General features: G+C 40.0%; 2 protein-coding genes across 5 annotated transcripts in view; both read left to right on the plus strand.

The window, feature by feature from the left end:
• Positions 1 to 17056, plus strand: part of MTOR (mechanistic target of rapamycin kinase) — a 70475-nt gene that overhangs the window by 52657 nt on the left and 762 nt on the right. Inside the window, exons 40-61 of one of the 4 annotated variants that reach the window (XR_003254878.1) lie at positions 1140 to 1257; positions 2047 to 2253; positions 2865 to 2965; positions 3237 to 3333; positions 3969 to 4067; positions 4652 to 4774; positions 5425 to 5607; positions 6270 to 6404; positions 6709 to 6883; positions 7114 to 7249; positions 8043 to 8190; positions 8901 to 9023; positions 9615 to 9697; positions 11166 to 11238; positions 11766 to 11840; positions 12391 to 12526; positions 12945 to 13010; positions 13712 to 13792; positions 14091 to 14171; positions 14844 to 14949; positions 15518 to 15655; positions 16665 to 16745. Coding sequence is in view for 3 of the 4 variants with exons in the window: in XM_026074105.1 (XP_025929890.1) it covers positions 1140 to 1257; positions 2047 to 2253; positions 2865 to 2965; positions 3237 to 3333; positions 3969 to 4067; positions 4652 to 4774; positions 5425 to 5607; positions 6270 to 6404; positions 6709 to 6883; positions 7114 to 7249; positions 8043 to 8190; positions 8901 to 9023; positions 9615 to 9697; positions 11166 to 11238; positions 11766 to 11840; positions 12391 to 12526; positions 12945 to 13010; positions 13712 to 13792; positions 14091 to 14171; positions 14844 to 14949; positions 16665 to 16725 (2407 nt within the window). In the remaining variant the exon portion in view is untranslated. Of the gene's footprint in view, positions 1 to 1139; positions 1258 to 2046; positions 2254 to 2864; positions 2966 to 3236; positions 3334 to 3968; positions 4068 to 4651; positions 4775 to 5424; positions 5608 to 6269; positions 6405 to 6708; positions 6884 to 7113; positions 7250 to 8042; positions 8191 to 8900; positions 9024 to 9614; positions 9698 to 10743; positions 10868 to 11165; positions 11239 to 11765; positions 11841 to 12390; positions 12527 to 12944; positions 13011 to 13711; positions 13793 to 14090; positions 14172 to 14843; positions 14950 to 15517; positions 16510 to 16664; positions 16746 to 17056 lie in introns of those variants that run through there. The other 3 variants (XM_026074105.1, XM_026074104.1, XM_026074106.1) reach the window with 3 other exon arrangements.
• EXOSC10 (exosome component 10) overlaps positions 16735 to 17056 on the plus strand; it is a 16510-nt gene continuing 16188 nt past the window's right edge. The window contains exon 1 of the mRNA XM_026074052.1: positions 16735 to 16745. Within this exon, the coding sequence (XP_025929837.1) occupies positions 16735 to 16745 (11 nt within the window). The remainder of the gene's footprint in view (positions 16746 to 17056) is intronic.

A 17056-nucleotide genomic window follows, 5' to 3' on the forward strand; every position in this document is an offset into this window, starting at 1 on the left:
TTGTGACAAATCATTGTAAACAAGCTTGTATGTGTCACTGGAAACTGGTTGTATTTTTCCTGCACTGTGGCTCATTGGCAGAAGGCAGAGTTCGCAGCATGACTATTTCTTTGGTTTTTAGGGGATCCACTCCGTAGGAAAGGAGCATTTCTATTATGCCTCGTATATTTGTACTTGGCAGCTGGTGCCCTCAGTACGACAGCAGTGCCTTGGGCAATGGGTACCCGGCATGTGATAGTCTCTTAAAATATTGTTGCATTAAAAATACATCTAATAATCTCCATTTTCTTCCACGTATCTATGGGTGCCTTACTGATTGTGTCGTTTCCCATTTAAATAAGAAATTGCATAGTGTTTATTGCTGAAGGGAATTTTTAAAGAGAGCCATGCATCTCATTCTCTTTTATGAGACTGGGAACCCGATAACAGCTTTTTTTTTTTTTTTTTCCCCATAGTGACTATCTTGGAAGGCAGGTTAGCGATGAGTTACGCGCAAAATTTTTCTTGCACAAGGCTTGTTGGAAACTGCAAAATATAGAAAGCACAGATGTGCAACTGTGGTATTTAAAACCTGTTGAGGGAGTGAAGTATTAGGCTTTGCACAGCCCTTCACAGCCCCACCCTGCTGCAGTGAAAATGCTTTGTTTTTCTTCCCTCAGGGAGGGGATGACTTAACGAGGCTCTGGCTTGGCCCAAGAGCACTTCTGCGGCGTTTCCACTGGCTGGTTGTCACTGTGTGTTCTCTCCAGAAGGCTAGTTCGTAGGGTGATAAGTATAGCTAGCCAGCACATAGGCTGTGTGCATTTTATCAGTCAAATCCTTTTATGCTCCTGTTAACTTCTTAAATCAGTTTTATAACGGATATAAAGGAGGAACAAAGTTTGATCCCTACCCCACCCTCTAAAAATGAAACCATTAGCTAGCTAGTTTGCTTCACACTTAAAAACAGAATGTAGGGTTTTTGAACTTTACCCGTTGAAGCTACCACGTATGCTGCCTGTCTGCAGAAGAGGCTTACTGAGGGTGTTTACCACACAACGTCTTTCAGACATTGCATAAGAAGTCTGCCTATTAATCCAGAAGTCTTCATTTTCATCCTACGTTCTGTCTGAGAGTTAATAATCCTTTTGCTTAATCAGGTGTTTCCTGAAACTGGGTGAGTGGCAACTGAATCTCCAAGGCATCAATGAGAGCACCATCCCCAAAGTTTTGCAATACTACAGTGCTGCAACAGAGCATGATCGCAACTGGTACAAGGTCAGTAAGGAAAAGGTTCAAGGCACAGTTGCAGGGAGATCAGTAATCTGACCACACCCCATAATACAGGAAAGGAAGATGTTGATAGGAAAATGCCCTTTAACTCTGCCTTGTTACTGTGAGTAGGATTAGAAACCAAGAAAGCAGCCTGTAGCAACCATGAGGTGGTTGTTTAGAATTTTATCTGGCCAGGATAACTAGACCAGAGATCGGTTACTAGTCTTGCAGTTGGGACTTTCTCTCCTGTCAATTAACAGTGAAGGAGAAAGGGTAATCTAAGCTGAAATACTTTAAGCTGTTTTTGCTTAGTATACTGAACTAGGAAGAGTCTTGTTACTAACTCTCTAAAGAGCCTTTGACTTAAGGGTTCTGAATTAATATTTGATGCCAGATCTCCTCTGGGGCAGCCTTCTCCTTCATCTTGTCTCCTTAAGCCTCCCCTAATTCTAACATACCATTCTTCATTTTAAGCTTTGAAAAATTAAAGAATATGGGAATGCAATGTGACACAAATTTTGCTACAGAGCTCCTTTGATGCCACAATATCCAACATGGAGTTGTTGGCCAAGTACTTGCCATGATATTATTCAAGATAATAAGGAAATGAAAACTACAGTTGATAGAGAAAGAGAGAAAGCAAAGCACTGTGTTGTCTGCAGGGCATTACTTACTACCGTTGTCCATGGGCTTCGAAAAGTTGGGACCACGTCTCTGATCACTAGACAGTACAGGTTGCAGAAAGGATTCATCTTTCCTCTGATTTTTGTTGAAGTTCTCTTCTTTTGGCAGGCCTGGCATGCATGGGCAGTGATGAACTTTGAAGCTGTGCTTCACTACAAACATCAGAACCAGGCCAGAGATGAGAAGAAGAAACTACGTCATGCCAGTGGAGCCAGCATCACCAGTGCCAACACAGAGGGCAGCAACAGTGAGAGTGAGGCAGAAAGCACAGAGAACAGCCCCATCCCATCTCCGGTGCAGAAGAAAGTCACTGAGGTACCATTCTTCCCTGTTTAGGTTGAGAGATCGATACTTATTGCTCACTCACAGGAAAAGGTTATGGTGGAGAACAAGCTACTATGTGTGTTTGGTTTTTGGAAGTTGTTCATATATATGCCCATAGCTTTTACAGCAAAAGCAAGGAAGTTCAGGTTAACTCAATCTTAAGAGAAGAGGACTTAATTAATGAAAATGACCATAGATTAGCTGGGAACTAAGAGCAAAGTCATAGAGAGTTGTCATAGGTGATATGATGTGCAGTAACAAATACTCCTGTCTAAGCACTCCATGATAGAAGACACTGTCAGGAACCTGTCTTTTACTTACCAGCTACGGGAGGATTGTAGCTTTTAGTCTTGCTTGCTGTTCCTATTTTTTGCCAATTTAAGTATACTAAGACTTCTGACTATGTTCCCTGCCAGGCTGAGATATATGTGTGTAGTCAAGCAAAATATCAAGTCTTGCAAGGAACATGAGCAGAGGTCAATCATAGTGTGAATTAGATCTATGTTTCTGCATAGTTCTCCCTTCTCCCCCTTGCCTAGTTTAGGTTTCATGTGGATGGATAGCCTTGTGTAGAGCTAATGCAGCAATTTTCATTCCAAAAGGATTTATCCAAGACCCTCTTGATGTATACAGTCCCTGCCGTCCAGGGTTTCTTCCGATCCATATCTCTGTCTCGAGGAAACAACCTACAAGACACTCTAAGGTATATAATACAGCACACAGTAAATAAAATCTAGCTGATAAGGGAACGTGCTTTAAGTGCATGCTTTAAAATGAGGTATAACCCATTTCTACTTTCTTTTTCATGGCTAAATTGAGTGGATGCTAAATATTCGGTCCAAGGTAGTTTATGTTCCTACGTGCTTATCCTGTGTTTCTTAGTTCTTGGAAGAAGAGTCTGTTGTAAATGGATCTGAAGATATTTGACTGAAATGTTCTGTTTCATTCCTGATGAATGTGTTTCTTCTTTTCAGGGTCCTTACTCTGTGGTTTGACTATGGTCACTGGCCTGATGTGAACGAGGCTTTGGTTGAAGGAGTCAAGGCAATCCAAATAGATACTTGGCTGCAGGTAAGGAACACAAAGGGCTAGGACAGCTCCCAGTTCTACAGGGAGTTTGGGAATCTGTAATATCTGTAATGATCCTTTGCCAAATAATCCTCTGTAGGTGAGTGATGAGAGCAGTGTATTAGCAGTACAATTTGTAACTTATTTAACAAGCATCTTGAAGAGAGACAGGAGTAGCATTCTTGCATGCATTTCTGTATTCATATGCAATTATTGCATATGAATGAGAAAGAGTAAAGATTTTAAAATTAGAGATGATGTGTATTCAGTGATGACCAAATATAAAACATCGCTTTGCTGCTCTAATATAATTCAGACTGTGGGTCTATTTCAAGATTACTTTGTCAAATGAGTCTTGTAAAAATAGCTTCATTACTTAATTTGAGTGTTACACTTCATTCAAGATATGGAAGATCCTGTAGTAGTTTTGCACATTATATTTGTCCTCTCACCCACCTGGTCTGCGTTCCTGACACTGTTTGGAACTTTGCTGTGTTATCCTCTGACTAGTTCAAAAATGAATGATGAGTCTTCCTGTCTCCTTTAGAGACTGTGAGGTCTCTGGCAGAGAGCAGACAGCTTGTGAGCTGCAAACATGAGATGACTGGGGTATTTATTTTTCTTATCCTTTCTATTAGGTTATCCCTCAGCTCATTGCAAGAATTGACACCCCTCGACCGTTAGTAGGGCGTCTCATTCACCAGCTCCTCACAGATATTGGACGGTACCATCCCCAGGTAACCTGTGGCTTAGAGGAAGATTTTTCCATCAACTCCTAGACAATTAAGGCATTTCCTTTATGTTCTGTTTCACCTGCCATACATGTCTACAGTGAAAGGCACAGCAGGGGGAGATGGGGACTATTTTTGCTTCTCCTTCCTTTATCTCAGCCCTGTTCACAGGAAAGATGGACAGGAGGGGTAGATGAGCCATGCAGTTTTCTACTAGGAAACTGGATAGTGAAAATCATCTTTTTAAATCTAACCTCATTAACTGACTATTAAGAGGCAGCAATTGCTCCACAGATACTTTATCTGAATTTCTTCCCACATTGGGGAAAATCACAACAGGCTAGAGAATTTTCTGTTCCTCCTGTTTGACACCAGCTTTTAAAGTCATTCAGCTACTCAGCAAATTAAAATCTAATGATCTTTTCAGACTGTAGGAGTTCAAATGGCAAACTCCTATCAGCTCTTTCAAGAAGCAGGCTTGCTTTCTCTTGTCCTGCCCTAAGACTGCCACTTACTAATGTTTTGCTAGTCTTCAATTTATATAGCTCTCCTGCATGGTTGTAAAATGTTATTGGTTGATGTCACTATAGGCTTTGATTTATCCTTTGACTGTGGCCTCTAAATCCACAACTACTGCACGTCACAACGCTGCAAATAAGATCTTGAAAAACATGTGTGAGCACAGTAACACTCTGGTGCAGCAGGCAATGATGGTGAGTGCTTTGTCTACCGTAAGGTATATTGCATTTCAGGGATGGATGTATCACATGTATATTAAATTTGTGGTTTTCATAGACAGCCCCCCTCACTAAACTAGAAATGACTGTTCACTGTTAATTTTGTTCAAGTACAATTAATTATTTTGTATTCTTGTATTTGGAAGGCATTATAGTATTAGAGTATATAATTTCAAGAAAATCCTTTATGTAAAAAGGACAGTAACAGTCACTCAGTTCTTGTGTCTCCTTTGAATAAATTTAGAGAAGAAATACATGAAGGAACATTATTCCACAAAGAGAAATTTTTGCTTAATGAGAAGTGGAAACAAACCTTACCGTGCATAACATGGAAAGAGTAATTCAATTGCTAAGGATTTTATGAATGAATGAAAAGTAATGTTTTCAGGCCAAGTTACACAAATATATATACAATTTCAAAAGCAACAAATAACATGCAAAAAGTCTGGTCAACTTTTTGCAGAAAAATGTGTAATGTAATTGGGGAAGTTTTTGTGGCTCCCTCTAGCGGTCAGCAAGAAATATTTCATAATCTTTGGAGAAGGTGGTAATTTTGCATTTTTACATCAGTATGCAGTCATTGTATTTTTCTTTTGGTATTTAATCTTTTTCCTGTCCTAAAACAGGTGAGTGAAGAGCTAATCCGTGTAGCCATCCTGTGGCATGAGATGTGGCACGAAGGGTTGGAAGAAGCATCTCGTCTATACTTTGGAGAAAGGAATGTGAAGGGAATGTTTGAGGTGCTGGAACCACTTCACGCAATGATGGAGCGTGGGCCTCAGACTTTAAAAGAGACGTCCTTCAATCAGGTATCAGCAAATGCCTGAGATCGTGACCTTCTCTTTGCCCTCAAAAGCAGGCGGGACAGCCACTTTTCCCAGATGTTTTCCAAGGACCTTTACAACCTAACACAGAGTGAGGCTCTTGGGACTAATTACATTAGCTGAGATTTCATTACCGATATTTATCTTTGGATCTGTATACTTTTTGGTGACTACAGTACTATATGAACATAATAGTACAGATAGCCCTGGAGTCTTGTCAGCTGTGTGTCATGTGGGGCCTGGAAAACATGCAACTGCTTTGCAGTTAATCCTTTTAATGCAAGTCCACTTTGCTTCACAGTAGCCACAAGCACTGATAGTAAAGATGATGTCTCTCAAGCTGGCAAAACTAATTCTTTCGAGCTTGAGTGTACTGTTAAAGGGTGATCCTATGCTTTCTGCTGCCTGCTATCATGAAGCCACTTTGTAATATTGCCCAATAAACTCAGTGCAGGTCTTGGAGCCAAAAATTCCTGGTCTCTTAATTCTGAGATGTTGTGAAAATTTGGGATCAAATATTTGTAGTGCAATTTGAACATAGACCATGATGCTCTGTGTAGGTATTAAGTGGTCTCTACCTGTTCCACTGTAGTCTGTAGAAATGTGGGGTTTTTTGTTCTTGTTTTTTTTCATCTTTTCTTCCATAGGCCTATGGCAGAGATCTAATGGAAGCTCAGGAATGGTGCAGGAAGTACATGAAATCAGGAAATGTCAAAGACCTGACCCAGGCTTGGGATCTCTATTACCACGTGTTCAGGCGTATCTCAAAGCAGCTGCCTCAGGTGGGGGGAGAGGTACAGTTCTGTCGTGGGTCTTACAGTGTGAGCTGTCAATACCTGTTTCTATTTCATTTTCTGCTTATTCAAAATATTCAAATTTGGTATTCTGGGAATACCTGCATATGATTTGTTCAGAAGCTGCGTAAGCTGCGAAGTCGCAGCTTATGCAGTGCTTTCTGCAAGCAAGCGATGTATTGACAGCTGACTGAACTGTTTTAGGCCCCTTCTACAGTATGAATTCTTCAGATGTTTCAGTGAGATTTAACTGAAATGCTGGGGGGGGCTGTATTTCTTTTGTTGTTGGTAGCTCACTTCTTTGGAACTACAATACGTGTCACCAAAACTCTTAATGTGCCGAGACCTGGAACTGGCAGTGCCAGGCACGTACGATCCCAACCAGCCCATCATCCGCATCCAGTCCATTGCACCCTCGCTGCAGGTCATCACCTCCAAGCAGCGGCCCAGGAAATTAACATTAATGGGTAAGAGATACCAGTTTTCACTTCGCTAGTCTAGTGTTTAAACAGTTATTTTTAGTTCAAACTGCATATTTATCAGGTAAAACTTCTCCAACATTTCTTTTCCAATGAGGCGTTTTATGGTAGTCCAGTTAGTTTGACTGCTGTGCTTTCCAGTTCTTGAGTGCCCGTGTATTTACTTTTCTCTAGCTGTTCAGCAGGTGTAAATTTTCCCCCTATAAATTCTTTTGCAGGAAGCAACGGGCATGAGTTTGTATTCCTTCTGAAAGGTCATGAGGACCTTCGCCAAGATGAAAGAGTGATGCAGCTTTTTGGATTGGTTAACACTCTGCTAGCAAATGACCCAACTTCTCTTCGTAAAAACCTCAGGTATGTGGGACTGATGTAACCACTGAACCTGCTTATGCAAAAGTGATGTCCTGCGTAGGTGCAGCTTCCAAGTAACCCTCAGCACAACCAGCTGGTTTGTGAGGAGTAGGAGCATCTTGGCACTAAGGTCTTTTAAAAAAAAAAAAAAAAAAAAAAAAAAACGGCATTCATAAAACTCAAATTTGAATGAAATGTATCCTGAAGAGATTGTTTGTTTTTCTTTAATTCAAGTCCCATTTAGTGAATAGTCATAGTCTTCGAGATAACTTCTATTTTAAGGTAGTTCATGTACTGGCCTAGGAGCCTGACAGCAGACCATATTAACAGTCTTCCTGGTTTACTAGGCCTAGCAACTACTGCACTGATGTTATACCATAGATGATAATCCTCCTTTCGGGAGGTGCAAGTCTTGTGAAATCATGACTTCTTGTCAAGGACTTCTTATTACAGTCGCTATATAGTTGCTTGATGAATAGTCTGTGTGCACTGTGTTTCAAGCACAAACACATCAAATGTCTTGAGCAAATTATAGATCATTGTGGGTGACCTAATGGGCATCTTCTAAAAGCAGTGTTTCGGTGAACACCGCATAAGCTTCAAGAATATGTCCTTAGAGTATCTGATGGCAGTCTATCCAGATGGATGTTCCTGTTCTGTTTGAAGAAAAGAAAAACAGGGCAACTACTAAAGAGACAATTTGGATCAGATTCAGATTTTAGTGGTAGTTTTAAGCATTCTGAAATGTAATAATTCATGCAACACTTTGAGCTCTGATTCTCCATTTTTCTTGTAGCATCCAGAGATATGCTGTTATTCCACTGTCTACAAATTCAGGCTTGATTGGTTGGGTCCCCCACTGTGACACACTGCACGCACTCATCCGAGATTACAGAGAGAAGAAAAAGATCCTGCTCAATATTGAACATCGCATCATGCTCAGGGTAAAGGAAAAGCTTGCAGATTTTTTTGGTACAATCTTTTAGGACTCCAGTGCTCACTGAAGAACAGTGGTGTACAGGCTCTTCTTCCTTTAGCTATTTTCTGATGGTTATTGGTACCAGTAATAAATACAAGAACATCAGATGAAAATTCTAAAATACTACAAAAGGGTAAAATTGGCCATAAGTTTATTTGTTTCTCCTTTCCTATTTTAGCAGTGACTGCAAGTTGTTACCATCTGGTAACTAAAATGTGTTTGGAGTTTTGCATGAATATGGTGTGCCTCATACAAGGTGCCATGCTGCTGGCATTTACAAACATTGTGTCTAAGCAGCAAGGCTAAAAATTAGGCAGACTGGAGAAACTGAACATCACTAGAAAAGCTGGAATTTGCTGCCAATAAGGAAAGGGTGTGCCAACCCAGAAGATGTATTTGGAAGCTGTCTTCAAAACATATTTACCTCAGCAGTATTTAAATTACATATGGCTATGAAATAGTCTGTGGATGCTGAATCATTTGCTATCACATTTCAAATGAATTCTTCACTGCTGGCTAGTCATCTTGATGTGTTTGGGAATGTACTAGTCTGTCTGCAAATAATAATTTCGTATCAAGTTTATCTTTAAATTATTTGTGATTACCATGTTTCTCATATTACAACCAGGGATCAAAGGAGGCTTTTAGCTGATGAGTTTCACTTCTCAATTATAGATGGCTCCAGATTATGACCACCTGACTTTGATGCAGAAGGTAGAAGTATTTGAACATGCTGTCAATAACACAGCTGGCGATGACCTTGCCAAATTGCTGTGGCTGAAAAGTCCAAGCTCGGAGGTGAGTTAGGCACATGTAATGGCTTATGTTTGGCAATTGGCATAACATGCAACTGCCTTCTCTGGAGAGTGTGGGAGAGGTGGGTGAACTGCACATCATAAACTCCAAATTAATCCCTGAAGCATACGTATCCACCAAGGGGCCTTATAGGGCTCAGGTCACACTGGCTGCCAGAGTGCAGTCCACAGCACAAGATCATTGTGCATAGGGAGAGATAAAGAGGATCCTAAATATGTTTGCAGCAATGGGTGTGCTGAGCTATTGACATCAGTCAATACAATGCAATGGAAAGAAGAGTGCCTCTGAAATCGCTCCCTCTTAATTGCTTAGGCATCTAATTCTAGGGTTGTTTGAATCCCCTCAGGCTGTGGCGCGTATTGACCTAAATATATAACAGTTTGGCTTCATGCAAAACCCAATTAGTTATTGTATAAATTAAAATATAAACTGAAACATGAAACGTCTGTCTGGCTTTGTTGCGGGTACCCTTCTGTGCATTTTGGGGAATTGTTCTTAAGAAACAGAAATAGGTTAAGCAAGCCAACTCCTGCCTGCCTGCTTTACTTTTTTCTATTTTGTCTCCACTTGTAGGTGTGGTTTGACAGAAGAACTAATTATACTCGCTCACTAGCTGTGATGTCAATGGTTGGGTACATTTTGGGCCTCGGGGACAGGTAAGTGAAATTGAGGAAGTTTCTTTTAAATACAAGCAGAGACTGTATGCCTGTCAGTTCATTCCTTGGATCTGTTCTTATGCTAACAAATTCTATTGTGGATGTTGCTGAGTTGTAATTGATGCCATCTTTCAGGACCTAACTGTGCCACCATTATTTTCACCACTGCATATAGGGTTTGTGTGTCTTGAGTGCAAATAAGAGTTTCTTCCATTTTGGGAGGAATATACACAAAATTAGGTCAAGAACCACAAGTTCTAATTCAGGCCTTTCATTCACAGAATGGGAAATCTTTCTCCATCCTTTCTGTAAAAAGGAAGTAGTGTTGACTCTTGCAGCCAGTCTGTAGGCTTCTGTGTACTTCAATGCATATGAGATTGCATTTTTTTGCAATGTCTGTCAGGAGTGCACATGTACCTCTAGCTTTTTTGGGAAGGAAAGAAGCACTATTATCAAGCAGCAGTTCTTATCCTCTGAAGTAACAAAAAGAAGTCCAGCAAGCATTGAGTGTCAGAGGTCTTTTGGTTCTGCATCCGAATGCATTAAATAACACTCTTTTCCACACCTTTTTGCCTGATGGATATTATTCTGTGAGGCAGGAAAAACTCTAGTGCCGTGTTCATTCATAGCAGTTGTTACAGACACATGAAGTCCCCATAAATACCGCCCAAAGGCTGGTCTAGATGCATGACTGAAAACAAATGAAAGTTAGCATTGATTTTAAATATTACTTAACACAGTGCATTTTCTGATCTGCTATGCAGACATGTTCTGGAGGGAAGTAGACATCATAACTGAGCTCAGGTGAATAATGAAAAAAAAATGGTAAAAAGAACAGTGTTTGATTTTTTGTATGTGCTTTACTGTCAAAAGAGGACTTCATAACTTCCAAAATACTTATGAAGACCTCTCAAATGTTTTCATAATAGCATCTTTTTATTCCTAAACTTAAAGGTTTTTATAATGAAAGTATAAACCTTTGAAAATTGAATTAAATCAAAATTGAACCAAGTCAGCATGAATAACAGCATCCTGGTTTCTCCTAGTCTAGGTTGATTCTCTCCTGCTCTGGTAATAATCCAGTTTGCATTACTTCACCTGTGGCATAGTTCACTATGCTTTTCTATACTGAAAACATTAAAAAACAAAGCAAGTAGAAAAATTTATCCTGACTGAAAAAGAAATGTTCAAATCCAAGAAATGTACTGATGGCTCTGATCCAATTGATTGTCTTCCAAGGTGAGATCATCTCTGGTAACTTCTGAGAGGTAATTACAAAAATAATGTGATAGATGCACTGTCAGGAAGCTATTTTGTTCATCTTGAGATTGAAGGTCTCGGACAGGCATGCTGTCACTGCTTGTTCTTGTTCCTGAAGATAAATATCATTTCAGACTAGAGCTGTGATTCAATTTATGTTTTTCTAATGATCTGTCACTCTGGCTTTTCTCCTACTCCTTCATCAAAGACACCCTTCCAATCTGATGTTAGACAGACTGAGCGGAAAGATCCTACATATTGACTTTGGGGACTGTTTTGAGGTAAATCTTTGTATTTGGATGTATATTTCTGCAATATATCACATCTGGTGCAACAGAAATTAATCTACAAGCCAGGACAAACTGACCTTGGAGTGTGATCCTGAGCAAGCCTTTTGGCTCTTTTTTGGGCTTCACTTTGCCTACAGGCAAAATGCAATTAGTACGTACTTTATCTCAGAGGGGTGTCATGGGGATTAGTTAACCACTATGGGGCAAGCAAAGAAGTGCTAACATCACTTTCCCATACAATTTCTTAGAGCAATCTAAGCTGCTGATAGGCAGCCTGGGTTACTTGACACTAGCAGCCTGAGCACATGATTAAGTTTTCCTTGTGTTATCAAGTCAATTATCCAGCTTCTCCTAAAAACTGCTGAAAACTGAGGAACGTAAATCTGGGACATATTTCATAGTTGTAATTACAACCTTTAAGGTTGTAGCAAAAAAAAAACAACCAAAAACAGTGCTTATTAACTCTTAAATAATAAGTTAGCTATTAATTTAATAATCGTCCACCATTGTGTGTTTAGGTTGCAATGACGAGAGAAAAGTTCCCAGAGAAGATTCCATTTCGGTTAACAAGGATGCTGACAAATGCTATGGAGGTGAAGTATCCCCTCTGACAAGAAGGGAATTGTTCCCTGGGAAAATGGCACTGATTTCTCACTTTTTCTTGTACTTTCTGTTGTGGTTGAATCTTTCCACTCCTGCAAGAAGCAGAGGTCTTAATATTTCAGCTTCATTTTCTGTAAGTTAAAATATCCCCTATCGTTTTTACAGCACATTACTGTAGAAAGCAACTTTTCACTGATGGAGGGGGGGGAAAAAATTTTTTTTCTCCAATTTCTCAGGCCTTCCGTAGTTTCCTCATTTTAAATAGTTGTTTGCATCAACCAAGCACAACCAATAGCGTGGTACTTTACAATGATCAACCTGATGTCACATCTGCATTACTCCAATCAATACATCAGTAAATCAGAAGGAAGGGGCCTCTTAAATTGTAACGTACCTCTGTCTTGTTCTCTTAATGAACAGAGTGTAGTGGAAGTGGATTCCAGTTCAAAGCACAAGCCATTTCCTGCTCCCTGAATGTTAGGGTTGGAGTTGCAAAGTGAAAGAAGCAGCGTGATTGATTCACTTCTTTCTCTTCTGAAGGTGACGGGCCTAGATGGTAATTACAGAATCACCTGTCACACTGTGATGGAGGTCCTGCGCGAGCACAAGGACAGTGTCATGGCTGTGCTAGAAGCCTTTGTATACGATCCCTTATTGAACTGGAGGCTGATGGACAGTAAGTTGTTCAGATAAAACAATGATAGCAGGAGAGTCATCAGTCAGATTAAAATTATATTCATGTAAGAAATCCAAAGGCCTGAAATCAAATGTCTGTTTAAGGTCAGTCTGTTTAAACTGTAGATATTTAAGCACTGATTGTGCAAACACCCAGTTTTAGGAATCATAATATGAAGTTACCACAGTGGTTAAAATCTTTTTTCCCTTAAGTACAGACATTGAACTAAAGCTACAAACCAAATCATTTGGATTGTTTTAGTATTAGCTGTCATCTGGAGATGAAAAGCTATTTTCAGGTGGAATAAAATTTGGAGAAGGAAAAAGATGATCAAACCTGTATTGTTTGTGAATAGACAAATTTGCTATGAAATACTGAACCTCTAGTTCAGTCTTTTCAACTCTTTATTTTCTTGCAGCAAATACAAAAGGCAATAAGCGCTCACGAACGAGAACAGACTCCTACTCAGCTAGTCAGTCAGTAGGTGAGTATAAAAGATGGTGTATTTCATGAATGTTTGCATTTTTTCTAACAGTGTATGAAACTGGTAAAAATATTTTCAGTCCTTTTTCTCCTTAAAAGTATAGAGAGATACAGCTTATTGTTATTTGTTTTTAAGAGTCTGTGTCTAACTGTAAGTAGTGAGTTCAGTACTTCATCTCAAAAAACAGATGCTCCTAACACCCTTTTGGAGCACATACAAACTGGTGTAATCCAAAGAATAATTGATATGTGATAGTTATTTCCTGAGCTAATAAATACTACTAGGCAAAACCTAGCAATCACTCATCTGAATGAGTGTTAAGAGCATTACATTGAATCTTAACTGCTTGCTACTGGACTGAAGAACAGTGACTGTTTCATATGGAGAGTTCAATAAATTGACATATTTACTTGATTGTTATTGTAGGTTAACTGTACATCTTTTTTAAATTCCTTTCGATTACACTTTTACACAAAATGTTCCTAAAGGTCAGATCAGGCCTTTCAGTATGTTAGCAGGAAAAAAAAAAGTTTACTCCCATAGTACAGTTCCATTAGCAATGAAGACATGCAGTATACTTTGTGACAGTTGGATATGCTTTTCAAAGGAGCAGGTTAACAGTTCTGTTAATGCTATCAAAGGAATGTTACTTTACCTGCCTTTGAGTTTAACATTTATGTTGCTGTGTTTTTTTTCAATAGAAATGCTGGACAGTGTGGAACTGGGTGAGACAACCCATAAGAAAACTGGGACCACAGTGCCTGAATCCATCCATTCCTTCAGTAAGTTTCTTTATGAATCATATTGGTTTTATACTGTTGCAGAAATTGTTTTTGGATCAGAAAACTTCATCGTGATGTAGATGCAATTACCTGAGATCAGTTCCTTGTCAGCATAAATAAGAAATATAGTACCTGTGCTCTCAGCTCCCCCCCAAAAAAAAAGTGTGACAGGAAACATACTGGTTTTGGGGACTGTTAGTTCACAGAATGGCACTTGAGAAGGGCAGATGTAATAGCAGGACAAATGTTTTTATTGTTCAAATGAAGTCTTCATTCTTTTTTTACTTTTGTCTTTTAGTAGGAGACGGTCTAGTGAAGCCAGAAGCTCTGAATAAGAAAGCAATTCAAATTATCAACAGGGTTCGAGATAAACTCACTGGTGAGCATGTTTTTATATTTATATAAAATAAATATAAAATTTGATGAGATGGATCAGCACTAACTTTTTTAGTATTTGAGTTGTGTGTTAATCCTTTAATTTAAAATATTTTGATTAACTGGATGAGGGCGTTTTCCTATGTTTATCTAAAGCCTACTGTACCAGTGCTTGAATTTGGGTACAAATGAGACTGGTTTATAAAATATGGAGGTGACTGTAATTAAACGGACTTTGTTTTAAATGTCTTAGCTTGTTGACAGAGGTCTAATTTCTCCTTTGGCCAGGCTTTTTAGTTTGCAGTATTCAGATGTGAAATTGTATGCTCTTAAGGGTTTATAAGAAACTTTCCCCCACTTCCTCAAATAATGTACTTGAAGTGATTAGGACCAGGACTCCAGCTACTGGAAAATTATCTGTTTTTGGAGAATACAAATATTTTCTTATCCATTGTTTGAAGAAGAAGATAAAGAAACCATGGCAAGGGAAAAAACATGGAATTCTGGACTCTAACCAGCTTTAGAAATTCTCCATCTTTAAAAATTTTGCATTTTATATACACTATAAGGGAATGGTAGTAAAAGTCCTATTAGTCCTTAACTTGCCACCCCAAAGCAAGTTATGTTGGTTGGTTTGTACCTTCCTCTTATGTTTTTTCTTCCTTTAATCTTAAAGGTCGAGACTTCTCTCATGATGAAACTCTTGATGTACCCACACAAGTAGAATTGCTCATTAAGCAAGCTACTTCGCATGAGAATCTCTGCCAGTGCTACATTGGATGGTGAGTTTGTCATTAAGCTAAACTTACAAAATTCTGGAGTGAATACTCTGAGCAGGGAACAGCTAAGGAAAATGTCACTTCTGGTGTACGCTGTTACATGTATGAGCCTTACCAGATGTTGCATCCGCTCTGGTGGGTTTTGCAGGCTTGTGACAGGGCATTCCACTGCAAGCAAGTAAGTTGGTGTAGGTTGTAGAGGGGATTTTTGAACATTTAAACCACAATCAGCCCAAATGTTTTAAGTATTTACAATAAGGTGTTGTAGGTGTGTGTCTGTCAATGATTTTGGTTACAGTGAAGAAATGCGTATTCTAAAGTAAACATAGAAGTATCTGTCATTTTGAGACTTAGCTAGCTTGGGATGATGTTTAAGGAAGTAGATCTTTTTGGTGTTTTTAAACATTAGTTGTGTTGACTGGAAAGAAGCATGGGGGTCACCAGTCAACTTTTCCTATGCTAAATATTTTAAAAGGTGCTTTGGCAGTATGGAATTTCAGTCCTCCTCACCATTGTCTTTGTGAAACTATATGCAAGACAAGCACTACTACAATATCTTTGTTTTCTTTAGGTGTCCTTTCTGGTAACAGAAGATTCCAAAGTATCCACAGCCTTTTATTCCGGAGGCTTTTGCACTCCAAACTTACTCTTCTACAAACACAAACAGAAAGTTGGACTGAAATACAGCCTTTGTCAAATATTTTGAAATGTAAATGAAAAGAGTTATTGTATATTAAAAGTTGGTTTAAGCCAATTTATAGCTGCTGTTGGAAAAACACAAGCTGTCTAAAACACAACACTTGATTTGGGTTTCCAGGACGGTGAAGACTGATTGTACCACAGATGTCTATGGTTCCACTTGGTCTTTGGAGAACTGGTGATCCACTGAAAATAACTATATACGGGTTTTGACTTACTTTGCAATGTAACTAAACTAAGTCATTTGCAGATTAATTATTGCCCTGATCAATCCTGTTGGTGTGGCTGCAGTGAACTCAATGCCCTTGTGCAGGGGACTTGGTTTAGGTTTGGGGATGAGCTGGAAAACTGGGGAGAAAGAGAGGAGAAGGAGAATCTTACCATTCTGTTACCTTGTTTTCAAATCTGATTCTTGCCCCAAAGTTGAAAACTATATATCTGCTCATTACATTAGCGGAGGAGTCATGTTTCAGGCTAGATCAGAATATCGGAGCAGGTCTAAGAACTGAAGACCTCGAGCCAAGCACAGTACGGTGCCTCTATGTGGACTGATCAGTGGCAACGTGGATGCAGGGTATCACTGAAATACCACTTGGGAGCTTCCCACAGGGTCTGGATTAAAAAGCAGTGTTGGGAAGTAACTAGGGAAAAGTTAATACTCAGCCTAAGAGGCAAAAGTGAGGAGAACGGGTCATAACTTGAAACAGAAAATAATGGTTATTAAACATGAGGGTGAAGATAAAGTTATGATTTATGAACAAAACATATTAAAAACAAAATGCACAAAATACAACAAAGAGTAGCCATGTTTAGATGCCATGTTGTATTTGAATATTTTTGTGCCAATAAATTACACCAAAATGTTAAAAATGTCGACTGTCGTCTTTATTCCTAAGCACTTCTTAGGAAGAGACAGGGCAGCATTACACTTCGTAGCAGGCGTAAACCTTTAGTCGATGATTGAGGTATCTCTTAAAGTTTCCTGTTGCTATAGCTGTGCTTGTCTCTTTCTGCACCAGTCCAGGTTGTTGCCTCTGTTTCCCTTTTGGTAGCAGCCGGAGGCAGAATTACCAGGAGTGAGCGAGTGAGATGCCCGTGCGGTAAGAAAGGAGCTTCCTTGGGGCCCGGGGCTGGGGCTGGGGCGCCCGGCGGCTCCCACGCGGGGCGGTTCCCACGGGCGGGTCCCACGGGCGGGTCCCACGCGGGGTCCCGCGAGCTGCGCTGGCCGCGCCGCACCGCCAGGGGGCGGTGCGCTCCCTGCCACTGCGCATGCGCCGCCACCCCGCCTACCGCCCCTCGGCCCCGTATTCTCGCGAGAGCGGCCCAGCGTCGCGTGGCTGCGGGAGCAACATGGCGGCCGCCGTCGGCGGGGGGAGCGGCAGCGCGGCGACGGGGAGCCCCGCGGCGGAGG

Source organism: Apteryx rowi, unplaced genomic scaffold (assembly GCF_003343035.1).
Source record: "Apteryx rowi isolate R43461 unplaced genomic scaffold, aptRow1 scaffold_38, whole genome shotgun sequence".
NCBI classification, from domain to species: Eukaryota; Metazoa; Chordata; class Aves; order Apterygiformes; family Apterygidae; genus Apteryx; species Apteryx rowi.